The sequence below is a fragment of the Staurois parvus genome, unplaced genomic scaffold (assembly GCF_062004578.1).
Source record: "Staurois parvus isolate SC_StPar_1 unplaced genomic scaffold, SC_StPar_1.0 ptg000417l, whole genome shotgun sequence".
Lineage (NCBI taxonomy): Eukaryota > Metazoa > Chordata > Amphibia > Anura > Ranidae > Staurois > Staurois parvus.
The window spans coordinates 2,149,253-2,162,013 of record NW_028318213.1 but is presented as its reverse complement, the minus strand read 5'-3'; the positions used below and the strand labels follow the sequence as shown (position 1 = coordinate 2,162,013).

At 39.4% G+C, this 12,761-nt stretch overlaps 1 protein-coding gene across 1 annotated transcript in view; it reads right to left on the bottom strand.

Annotated features, from left to right (window-relative positions):
- Positions 1-2,218: 2,218 nt before the first annotated feature.
- Positions 2,219-12,761, bottom strand: part of LOC149454783 (ribosomal protein S6 kinase alpha-3-like) — a 40,224-nt gene continuing 29,681 nt past the window's right edge. The window contains exons 5-9 of the mRNA XM_089687106.1: positions 7,439-7,607; positions 6,562-6,764; positions 5,489-6,271; positions 4,364-4,424; positions 2,219-2,388 (exon numbers count right to left, since the gene is read on the bottom strand). Coding sequence (XP_089543232.1) covers positions 2,219-2,388; positions 4,364-4,424; positions 5,489-6,271; positions 6,562-6,764; positions 7,439-7,607 — 1,386 coding nt within the window. The remainder of the gene's footprint in view (positions 2,389-4,363; positions 4,425-5,488; positions 6,272-6,561; positions 6,765-7,438; positions 7,608-12,761) is intronic.

Genomic DNA, 12,761 nt, shown 5'->3' with positions numbered 1-12,761 from the left:
GTGATATATGGTGTGTGGAGGTTTAGAATTGAGGATTTGGGCTTGTTTAGTTTATAGTAGGATACCATCGTATATTGTTGAAGATGGGTATGTATTGTTTGGAGGGATTTGGTTGGGTTGGTAATCATCAGTATGATGTTGTCTGCGAATAGGAAAATGTTGTGCTCAGTGTTAAGGTGTCGTATGCCAGTGAACATCGGGTCATCTTGAAGTTTAGAGGCTAGGGGTTCAATAAGTAATGCAAATATGACAGGAGATAGGGGAAAACTTGTCTGGTGCCATTGGTAATATCAAAGGGGTCTGATAGTGTTCCGTCAGTTAATACTCTGGGTGATGGGAGGGTGTATAGTGCTAAAATGGCTGTTAACATCCAACCTGTGATGATAAATTTTTGTAAGGTCATTTGCAAGAATAGCCAGTGTATGCGGTCGTACATTTTTTCAGCGTCCAATGATAAAAGCAATTCGGGTTGTTTAGAGCATTCTAAGTGATGGATGAGGGATATGAGTCTTCTAGTAGCGTCAGGTGCCTGGCAGCCTGGTATGAATCCCACCTGGTCTGGGTGTATCAAAGTGGGGAGATAAGGGAGTACTCTGCTATAATTTTTGCATAGAGTTTGACATCTGTGTTAAGTAGGGAAATTGGTCTATAATTTTGGACAAACTGTGAATCTTTGGCAGGCTTTGGTATTGTGGTTATTGTTGATTGTAGCATGTCCTTGGGGAATGTGCCAGTGGTGGCCGCATGGTTGAAGAGTCTAGTCAGATATGGCGATAGGTTAGGGGCAGATTGTTTGTAGTACTCGTTTATATAACCGTCATTTCCTGGAGACTTGTTAAGAGGAAGTGTTTTAATGGTGGATTCTATTTCAGTGGTAGTGATCGGAGTTGATATGTCGTCAAATTGGGTTGAGGAAAGTTGAGGGAGTTTAATTGTGTGGAGGAATTGTTGTATGGACGTAGGTGTTGGTTGAATGGTGTTGGGGTCGTTTTTAAGGTTTTATAGTTGTTGGTAATAGGTAGAGAAGCCATTAGCTATATCCTGCGGGTTTGTGGTTAGGGATCGTGAGGATGGATAATAAACTGAAGATATTTTATTTCTTAGTTGTTGTTGTTTAATCATTTTGATTAGTAAGGAGTTGGCTTTGTTGCTAAGGGAGTAGAATGTAGTTTTTGTTTTTTGAAGGTTGAGGATTTGTAGAGCAGGAGGGTTCTATGTTTGTTTCTGACAGCGGTGAGTTGGGCAGATGTTGCGGAGTTTGGGGATTTTTTGTTTAATTCTTCTTTTGTTTTAATGGAGAGGAGGATTTTGTCGATTTGTTGGTTTCTCTGTTTGGAGATTCGGGAATTTAATTGTATAAGGATACCTCTCATGTATGCCTTATATGTGGACCAGTGTGTGTATCGATGTTTCAGATGAGTCATTTATGTAAAAAAACATATTGTGAGCGTCCAATATGAGTTTTTTGTGGTCCGGGTTCTTCAATAAGAATGTGTTAAGTCTCCAGATACAGGGGATTGTTGAGTGTTGATTGTGATCTAAGGAGATGGAGATTGGAGGGTGATCTGACCAGGTTATGGTACCAATTTTGGAGGATGTGGTGTATTCTAAAGTCCACTTGTCCGTGATGAACAAGTAAATTCTGGAGTAGGAGAGCTGAGAGGGGGAGTAGTAGGTGTAGTCTTTTTCTGTACTGTGATGGCATCGCCAGATGTCGTAGAGGTCATTTTTGTGTAGAAAGACGTTAAACGATTGTTTGGAGGAGCGTTTGCTAGAAGAAGAGTCCAGGAGTGGGTTGCCAGTAATGTTGAAGTCTTCTCGTATAATTAGTCTGCCTTGTTTCTGAGCGGAAATAGTGGAATTGATTTTGTTGTAGAATTGGAGTTGATTGGTGTTTGGACCATAGATGTTGACCAGGGTGTACAGGATTCCATTAATTTTGCATATCAGGATATGGTAGCGCCCTTGAGGGTCTGCGACTGCTGAGATGCAGTGGTATTGGAGAGAGTTTCTAATGGCTGTGATGACGCCGTTCTTTTTGGGGCTGGTTGCCATATAGATTAGAGAAAAATGGTGTAAGTGAAATTTAGGGGTTTTGTTGGTGGCAAAGTGGGATTCTTGAAGGAATAGGACATCAGCCTGCAACGAGCGAGCTTCTTTTTGTAGTAGAGATCTTGTGAACGGTGAGTTGAGGCCACGGACATTTAAGAATGATATTTTAATCATAGTCCTGGATGTTGGCGAGTTGTTCGAAGTAGCAGAGGTATTTCATGGATAATGTAGAGTAATGGCATATCTTTTTGTTGTTTTTGAGAAGTTTCCACAAAGAAGAGGTAACTTGCTGGATGTGGTCGCTGGTTTGATGAGGATGTTTCATCTTGTAGGACGCTATTTCGAATGTGGAGAGGTTGAGTCAATCGACTGGTATAGGTAGGAGGGTAAGGGGGTAAAAAAAACTTGTTGAAAACACAAGTGGTATGTGTAGCACTTATTGATACTATGTAACAGGGGGATTTGAACATACATGACTTACATTGTAAGTCATGTTGACGAGTAACTTGAGGTTCGATGATGGTCGTAATGGGGCAGTCTGCCAGCCATTAGTGGTTGATAGGGTCCCAGCTTGTTGGTTGGTTGGTTGTTGATGGTGGTGATCTTAGGATCTGGACCATTCTGCTTCCATGTGTTGCGTATGGTTGGAGGTGGGTTGGTGGGAGTCCGCTGATAGGATCTTCCAAACTTTCAAAAGGTTCGATGCCTTCTTCAAAAGATTTAATTGTAAAGAACCTTCCTTGTTGTTTAACAATGACCTTTGTGGGGAAACCCCATTGGTAGCCAATTCCGTGGTTCCACAGCGCTTTTGTTATGGTGACAAGCTTCTTGAGGTTTAGAAGAGTGGCTTTAGATAGGTCTGCAAATAATTTTATATTTGCTTGGTCTGGCGGTAGTCATGCAATGTTTCTCGTGGTTATCGTAATTTTTTCTTTCACATGGTAAAAGTGGATGCGTGCCAGGATGTCCCTAGGGACTGCGGCCGGTAGGAACGATGGTTTTGGTAATCTGTGCACACGATCTATAACGAGCTCTACATATGATAGGGAAGGAATGAGGTGTTTCATGTATTGTTGTAAATATGGTTCTATGGTTACCAAATTGATGTTTTCTAGGATTGCGTGGAATTTGATGTTGTTCCGCCTAGATCGGTCTTCAGGATCCGCTAGTTTGAGGATAATCTGTTCTATGTCGGTGCCCTGGTCGGTGTATGCGTCTATTAGGTCGTTGTGAGCTGCGAACATTTCCCCCATTTTATTTTCAATATGGCAGATACGGTGGTCCTGTCGTTGTACTGCGGTTGAAATTTGCGATAGTGTCGTCGTCAGGTCATCATGTAATATTTGTCACAGTGAGAGAAGCATACTGTTCATAGACAGTTCAGTGATAGGTTGGTCTGAAGCAGGAAAATTTTCTATTAAGGATGGAGTAGAAATAGCAGAATTGAGTGCAGAATAGGAAGGCTGAGTGACAGGAGGATTTTCTATGTCCAGCCTAGGTCTGGACTTAGCAGGGCTACTTGTGGTGGGAGACAGGGGCGGAGAGGACTCACCAGGGTCTCCAGGGTATAATGTTGCTTTGAGCCTGGGGTCTGTGGTGTGCACTGGTCTCCATTCTGTCTGTAAGGCATCTGTCTGTGAGAAGCCAGCACCATCTTGCCTGCAGGGGCTGAGAGCTGGGAAAAAGCTTGTCAGCTTTCCTGGCTTCCCTGGTGATCTGCGGCATCGGGGCATATTCCCTGGGGATCCAGTGGAGACCTGCGTCCCCTTATCAGCGTGGGGAGAGGTCAGTGCCGCTGCTGGGATTGGTGAGTGCCGGGTTATTGCTGGCGGGGATGCGGAGCTCTCTTCACGGAGCTGTAATCCCAGAGCCGGCCGCGCATGCGCCCCCAAAAATATGATAAACTTTGAGAATAATTCACATAGTGAGGTGAAAATGGTGAATTTAAAGAAAACCTGAAGATACTATTTACCCGGATATACTATATGATTCTCATGGTTTACTCCAAGCAGGAGTTGCCTGGAAGCTACAATTTGCCTCAATGATGAATCCAATTCACCAAAAAGTAATTTGGTGGTTGACTTACCAGTACAGACAGTTACAAATGTTAAATCATGTGGCAAAGTGGTTGACATACCAGTATATACCTCTGCATTTCAGATGCAACAGAGGCAGTGTTGTCAGCTCAAAGAGTAATTTATGAACTCAAAGGATTTCTGGCAGGATCAATGGGCATTTTTCTGTACAGAGAAAATTCAAGAGCCCCACCCAGTGCACAGGAGGAGTAACTACTCATATATCTACAAGTTACATTCCCCCATGTACCAGGCAGGGGCCTTGTTCTTCCACTGTGGATAGTCCAGACTTGTCATCTGAAAAATGTAAAGAAATATTGTTAGAGCAAAATATAGAAATGATCTGTGAAATGCAAACAAGAATAGGGAATGTAACAGGACAAAATGCATGTGGTCAGTTCTGAATATCTATATAGAAAAACTGAGTATCCTGGAGTAATAAATGAAATCACCGATTGTGGTTCAGTTAAAAAGGTTACAAAAATGTTTAAAAGGTTCCTCCAAGAGGTTATATGACAGATTGTGGTTGTGTAAATTACAAACTATCCACAGAGTAGACAAATCTAGTCAAAAAGACAAAATAAAAATGGATAGAGACATACAGCAACCAAAAAGCAACCATCCTTCACTGATCTGACTGCTCTAGATTCATAAATAAAATGAATGACGAAGGCTCTCTCTAAATGTACTATAAATGGTCTTGGCAATGCCATAATAAAATACTAACAATTTCAAATATTTTACCGCAAACTTCTAATATCATATCCAACAATAGTCCTGTTATTACCATTGTTAGCTAGAAGGACTTTAGTATCGGCCCCTTTGATTCAAGCTTCACTTTAAACTTCTGAACTACAAGGCCTAACCCAACCCCTTTGTGAGTTGCTAACAAGAGTTCTATCACTGACGTACCCCCCCCCACAACCATCTGAGATGAAAGTGAAGGCTGCATAATGCAAGTATGTAGGTATATACTGCACCCCTGCCATTCTTACAAAAATGTAGAGTTGGGATGAAAGGTTTAGTGAGTTACAACATTCTTGGTAGATTGGTAATACATTTTATAGAGATCTGCAGATCAGAAGAGGTACAGAGAGCCTCTAAAAGAATATAATCCCTCTATAGGAAGATAAGGTGGCGGCTATTTATTGACTGAAACTGGATTGCTTTAGTATCAAAGCAAAATCAGTGATGGATATTGTGGTGGAAAAAGTGATGACTTAGTGCTGAACTGCTAGTGTGACATGGCCCTAAAAGATTAAATTGTGAATTGAGAAAGGCACATACCTGGGGAAGTTGGCCATATGTGATGTTCTTTCAGACGCACCATCACTCATGATTCTTCTTCATCCAATGTTTACCTCTGCACCAACAAGTAAGGAGAACTCATCATCGAATATGATCAGTGCTTCTTCCATGTCATCCTTCTGGGGCAATGGAGTCATCTCAGACTGAGATACAGAAGTGTCTGTGGTCAAAAAGTAAGACAAGGATGTGTTAGTAACACTACGCTGTGAGGTGTTCAGGTGAGAAATGGAGGTTACCTCAGATTGTACAGAGCTGCTTTTGATGGGATCCTCATCTTCTTGTCCTGTGATTGCATCTGGGATTTCTTCCTTCCAGCTTTCGTTCATGTATTTCAGGATTTCTGTAGATTTACTTCTTTTAGAAAAGTCAATGGCCAAAAGATCACCAAACATCCTTCTTATTCTGGATGAAATCTTTCTCCATGCTTCAGGAGGATTGTCCATATGAAAATTGTTTTGCCAGTCAACAAAACCTCTATATCCTTCATCTTCAGGCATGGCCACCTGCCACGGATACTCCCCTAGGAGTAGGCAGTAGATGGTAACACCAAACGCCCACACATCAAGGCAGCCATCTACAACCAGTCCATCCGTAATGGTCATGTCACGTAGTTCTGGGGCCATGTAGGTTTTGCTACCACACCTGGATGTTATCACTGTCCCTCTGACCTTCGCAAGGCCAAAGTCTGTGATCTTGATGAAGTGACAGTCCTGGTCAAACACCAAAATGTTTTCTGGCTTCAAATCCATATGCACCAGTCCTTTCTCGGATATGAATTCAAGAGCATTGGAGATCTGAAGAGCACACCTCTTAACTGAGTCTTCTGGAATTCCCACCTAGGAATACAAAATCAAAATACAATAGTTGTTAAATACAGTAAGATAGAATATAAAGAGTAATTCAGAATCAGTTAAAGTATAAGCATGGCCATCACTTTTGATCTAGTTTTAGACTAGGAGTGGAGTCTATTGCCGTTTGTGTTCCCCCAAGAGATTCTCTTTTTCTAAATGTTCCGGTGATCTCCATTATTAAGACAAAGTGATGGACAATTCAAAACATTAGTTTTATCCCTCCCTTATCCAAAACTTTAAAAAAAAAGGGCATACTGAAACCTTAATGTACTTACGTATGGTGTAATCATGGAGAAGAGATCACCAACAGGGGCTAGTTCCTGGGCAAACACAAAGTAGTCGATGGTGGTGAAGGCGATGCCATTACATCCAATGATATTGGGATGAGATGAAAGAAAGTATGAAACGCAGAACTCCTGGAGGAAAGACCGCTGGCTGGTTCCGTTTTTATCCATGGTCTTCAATGCCATTCTTTGACCTGTAAAAAAAAATAATTTAAATTTGATTAAGAAATGGAAATTTTTAGCTGATCATTTTTTCTATCCACTTGAAAATCTCAATCTTCGAGCAACGGGTTTTATTAAAATGTTTGAGAATGTATTATGCTTCATTCATAGCTAAATTTCAGCTTTACCATCAATCAGCTGTACAAGAACCTTTCCTGGGCTGAAATGTCCTACTCTGATTTCACTGAACACAGCGATAGTCTCTCATTGTGCATCAGAAGCTTCAGCAAGTCAGACAAACCCCATCTCATTTCCTGGCTGGAGGACGTCCAGCATTGTTAGCATCATATCCTTCCCAGCCTGACTATTCCTGGCCTGCCCCTTTCATTCATTATATGTCTGTCCTTTTAATCATGGAGGCTCAGCATCACATGTGATCATTATCTAGGACAGTCTGCATGGAAATACAGTCCACTGCTCCAGACAGATATGTACCCATCAAGGCATTTTAATATTTGCATAACTGCTCCCAAGAATCAGCCCAATGCTTATTTCCCTAAATCATTCTACCAACATGAAAAAATATTTAAGCATGATATATTTATGGAGATTTAATAAATATAAAGTCTATAGTGTACAAATGTACAAACATATACATACATATTTGCAGAGGATACTGAAACGGTACTTAGAATAGTTCACTGACCTGTTATCTTGTCCTTTGCCAATAAAACTCTTCCATATCCACCTTCTCCAAGTTCCTTCATAATGGTGAAGTACTCCTGTAAGTCTACCTGCTTTATTTCTTGTGAATAGAAGGAGACCATTCTATTCAGAAATCCTTCAACACCATGAGTAACGGAGGCCATAGTGTCCTGGAGAGCGAAAAAGAAAACGTTGAATTATAAAGAAGAAAACAAATTGTTTTAGAAAAACTATAGAAATGTTTCAAATATGAATACTATTACCCACATTGATATACATATATATATATATATATATATATATGAGATGCTCACTAAAGCTTCACATCTTATTGAATGGGGCTCGGGAATAGAAATTTATGGAGTATAGTTAAATGACCTGAATATGGAAAGCCAGCAATCCTTATATAAGAAAATTATCAAGTAAGGTTATAACTTTATCAAGTGCAAAAACAAAATGGAAAAGCCAAGACATAGCAACACATAAATATAACCAATAGCTATAAGTGCAGTTGTGTTCGGGGGGAGAGGCTCTCAGTAATTGGTGGTCAGAAGACTCATTTAACCCCCAAGTCTCCTTCAGGAAGAGAATGTAATAAACTTTCGTCAGCATTGATGGAAAGGTGTATCTGCTGCCAGAAGAGTTTTGGTGACCCTCATATTTCTGGCAGATACTTCTATGAAAAGAGTAAACATTCCTTAAGAATAATCTACAACAGATACTCTGCTCTCTTGTTGCCGACCAGCTATGACAACTTTCCAGTTTTGGTTACATAAATTCAGGAGGATGAACACGGAGCTCAGTCAGTTAAAAAGCGTAATTTAATCAAAACTCTCAAGGAAAATATAGAAAAGGGTTGCCTCACTTTTTGTACTCAGAAGACAGCAGAGGTCATGCTAAAGGATATCAGAAGATATTAGTGGCATTTCCCTAAAACATTCTCTCCAAAACTGTGACGTCCCAGAATGATCCACAATAACCATGAGTGATGTCATATCATCCAAACACTCAACTGTCACATCCCTTTTCAGGCATCTTAAAAACATTTTCAAGGCATTTTCCTGCTAAATGTCATCTTTATGTTCTCAGGCAGACCACATAGAATCAGAAGGACAGACATCATAAAGTGAATTTTCAGTGAGATTATGAAGTATAATGTTGTACTCCTGTTTTGGTGAGAGGTAGTATTTCATAGCAAAGAATTCAACATTGTTCAGTCAATTGTTTTTGTACAGATTGGAATATACTTGTAATAGGAGATTTAGAAAACAATTATAAATTATTTGGCCACCTAAACATATGTTGGAAATTGTATTACATCACACAAATTACTGCCACAATGTTTATTATATCCTGTAATACGAACAACTTTTTCATCAGGCTGATCATGGGAAGCCTCCAATGGCTATCCTGTCTTCTGTATACATTGTATTACATATTATCCTGTCCTAAACCTCCACTCATTGCCCCTTTGTGTCAGTTTTCCATATATTTATTAAATATGCCTCATAAACCTCTGCAGGATTTTTAAAAAAATGTTCATTAAATAATAAAGATCCATTGATTGGTTAGATGAAAGTGACCTTACCTTAATGTGGTGAGGATTCCGCTGTGATGAAGTCCAATTAGTTTTCTTTGAGTATTGGGTTCCTCTGCAGATCAGCTCCGGACAACGTCACCAAATCTCCAGCTGGGCTGTAGTAGATGAGTATACCGGTATCTCTGGAAGTGGAGTCATTGATCAGGGGAAGGAGAGGACCTCTTTATACAAGGGAGATGGGCGGGGAAGGCAGAGAATGAAGGCTTTCCATTGGCTGACTCCTGATGTAAATGTTGTGTAAATAACCCCGGATTGTTCTTGCTGATTTGCATATAAAAAGTGTATCCTGAGAAAAGGTGATAGGATTAAACATGATGAAACCCAAATACTTTGAAACTTTACAGAGTTTTAATATTAAACTTTTCAACATTGTAACTATAAAATGGGAAATTATTTTTGCTTTATAAGATTTATATTTTTTTACCTGATTCTAATTTAAATAAATAATACAAGAGGAAATAGTAACCAGCTCATTTATTGAAAACAAATGTACCCATTTTTTGCTGGTTCTTTGCTGGTTCTGGGTTTAATAAAAAAAAAAAACTAAACCTAAAAAACTTTATTGCCAATAAAAAAAACAATGAATTTAAAATGAATTCATCATAAAACTACAGTTTGTCATGACATAAAGGATGCCTTGAACCTTATAAGTCTAAATGAAAAGCTGCTGCAGAATGGCCCCATTGGCCCCAAAACTTGTCATTCCTTAACTGCTGGAAACTTAGCTCCAATAATAAGAGAATTGGTCTAGATCAGCTTCTCTCAATCAGTGTTCCATGGAAGCCTAAGGTTCCTCCAGAGGTTGCTAAGGGTTCCTTGACCATGGAGCAAATTCTACCTCATAGATGAGTTGAGGCTAACACCAGTTATCTGTCTAGCTATCTGTAAAGGGGATTCTTCCTATTGACCACAAAGGCAAAGGACATTCTTTGCACTGACCATCACACTAACATACACAGAGCTGTAGATACTGTAGAGTAATTATTAGCAGGGGTTCTCTTAGACTTGAAAGTTATTGCAGAGGACCATTTTCAAAAATCTGAGAAATGATGGTTTAGACATGACTTAAGGGACGGCTTAAAGTGGAACTAAACATAGGGTATCCAGGGCTCGTGCGATAATGTTCAAGTACACATCATTTTTGTACATTATGGCAGACTTCCCTCACATGATGTCCAGGTTTCACCTAGTTGCTCCATTGCCACCTTCTCCTGGTCTTCTGATTCCAGAGTCTTCAGCTTTTTTATTGGCTGGCCAGGTTTTATGTAATTTTGTGGAGTTAAGCATTAAGGTAAAAAGAAAAGATTATGTGTACAAAGACGGAGTCAAAGTTGCTCGTTCCACATGGAGAATCTGCTTCCATCTTATCACTTTTTGTTTTACTTCACCTCATCTCAATATAACTCCACTAGTCTATAAAATCAATACTCCTGCTATGTTATTTCCCCTTCATGTCACCTGTAGTTCATCAAGGAGGACTACTGCCTGGAGATGGCTACTAAAAGGATGACCTGAAAACCTGAAATGTAGTGAAAAAACAAACAATTTAAATATTCAGATGAATGTAATAATACAACTGAGATTGTGTTATTCACTAAAATACACTTTGGTTTTGTGTTGACATGACAATGTACCTGCAGAATATTGAGAGAACTTTTACCCCCAGGACAGAACTGGCCATCTCAATGGTGATGGGCTTGTGGATTGATATGTTAAAGAGGAAGTAGAATACCTGGCTGAGGTGTGACTGCCCATACTGTTTCCATCACAATGACCATGTTTCTGGAAGCCAACCTCCATTGTTAGGACTAGTGGTGCCCAACTGTGGCCCTCTGTGGTTGCCAAATTTGCATGATTATATTAGTATAGGAAGGGACATAAGTGCTTAAATAATAATCTGTACAAGAGTTGTCATTGAGATGAATAAACCCAAATTTTATATCTGATCATCACAAAGCAAAGAATCACTTCCATTTATAAGAACCTCTATGACCTCTCCATGAGGTGAAAACAGGAATTTATTTTGAATAAAGAAGTATCGGTGTAATATGGGCTGTGGCCTCTTGATGGATCTTATACCATTTTCCCCATTTCCAGCAACATTGAACACCAATGGGTTTAACTTAAAAAATACTTTATTGACAAAAAAAGATTTAAATGAACTTAAAAAATGTAATTAGCATAGAAATATTTCATGAGGATTAAACAGACCTCTCAGGATAGGAATATTGGAGCTGCCATGTCTGATCTTATTTATAGAGATTCATCTCCAAACATCCTGATCATTTCTTCACTACTTGGTGATCAGTGACCTAGAACAAGCCAGGTGTATATCAAGTCATGGAAAACATACTGACATGATGTTCTGGGTGAATAACAAGCCAAGTATTGAGGCAAGGAACCCAGATCTGTAACTTTCACCTTCAAAAGCAAACTTTAAAAATGTCTGCTTCTGAATATTGTACAATTAACGTGGGTTAGATATAATTATTCTGAACAATAACACAACACTGGATTTTGGCATACTTAAAGAAACCTTAACCATAGTATTATCAATAGAAAACCACCACAGAATGATCCTGTTGGCCAAAATAGCCATTCCTTTAATGCTGGAAAACTTTGATTTTTTTTAAGAAGAGGATTTGTCTAGATCAGCCTTTCTCAGCCATCATTGCATGGAACACCGAGGTTCCTCCAGAGGTTGCTGAGGATTCCTTGAGCAAGGAGCAATTTCTGCTTCATTGATATATTGCCACTGACACCAATGATCTTTCTAGATATCTGTAAGGGGGGTTTGCAGTGACCTCAAATGTAAGGAACATTCTTCCCAATGACTATCATACAATAATGTGTATAAGAAGGGATTCATAATTGCTCATTACATACAGAGAATATGATTTCATCTTAACAATTTTGTATTACTTCACCTCATCCCAATATAGCTCTACCAGCCTGAACAGACCATATAAAATCAATGCTATGTTGCTTCCCCTTTATGTCACTTGTGGTTCATTCAGGGAGGCCTACTGCATGGAAATGGCCAGTAAAAGAAGAATCTGAAAATCTGAAATGTAGTGAAAAAAATAAATGAGCAACTATTTAAAAAATTCTGTAAATATAACAACCGAGATTGTGTTATTCACTAAAATACACTTTGTTTTGCGTAAAACTTTGACTATCTAGCTGTAGAATATAGAGAGAACTTTTACCCCCAGGACAGAACTGGCCATTTCCATGGTGATGGGTTTCTGAATTGATATGTTAAAGAGGAGGGAGAATACCTGGCTGAGGTGTGACTGCAGATACTGTTTCCATTACAATGACCATGTTTATGGACACCAACCTCTATTGTTGGGACTCCTGATGTCCAACTGTGGCCCTCAGGGAATGCCAACTTTTCATGATTATCTCAGTAGTAACCTGTGCAGGAATTACATTAACAACCCAACTATTACACCTGATCCTTACAAGCCTGACCTTCTACAACCTCTCCATGTGGTGAAAACAAGAGTCACAGGAACACAGCCCGGCTTTATGAGTGTATACAAAGAGTCACAGGCCTTCATAAACACTGAAGTCTTCTGATTCCTAACTCATCTATGAAGAAGGAACGAACAAAGCACTCTGGGCTCAATTCACATAAGGATATTGCATGTGATATTCGGGTCACATGACACATTTTTCACAAATATAATATGCAATACTGGAAATGTCAATTTATTAT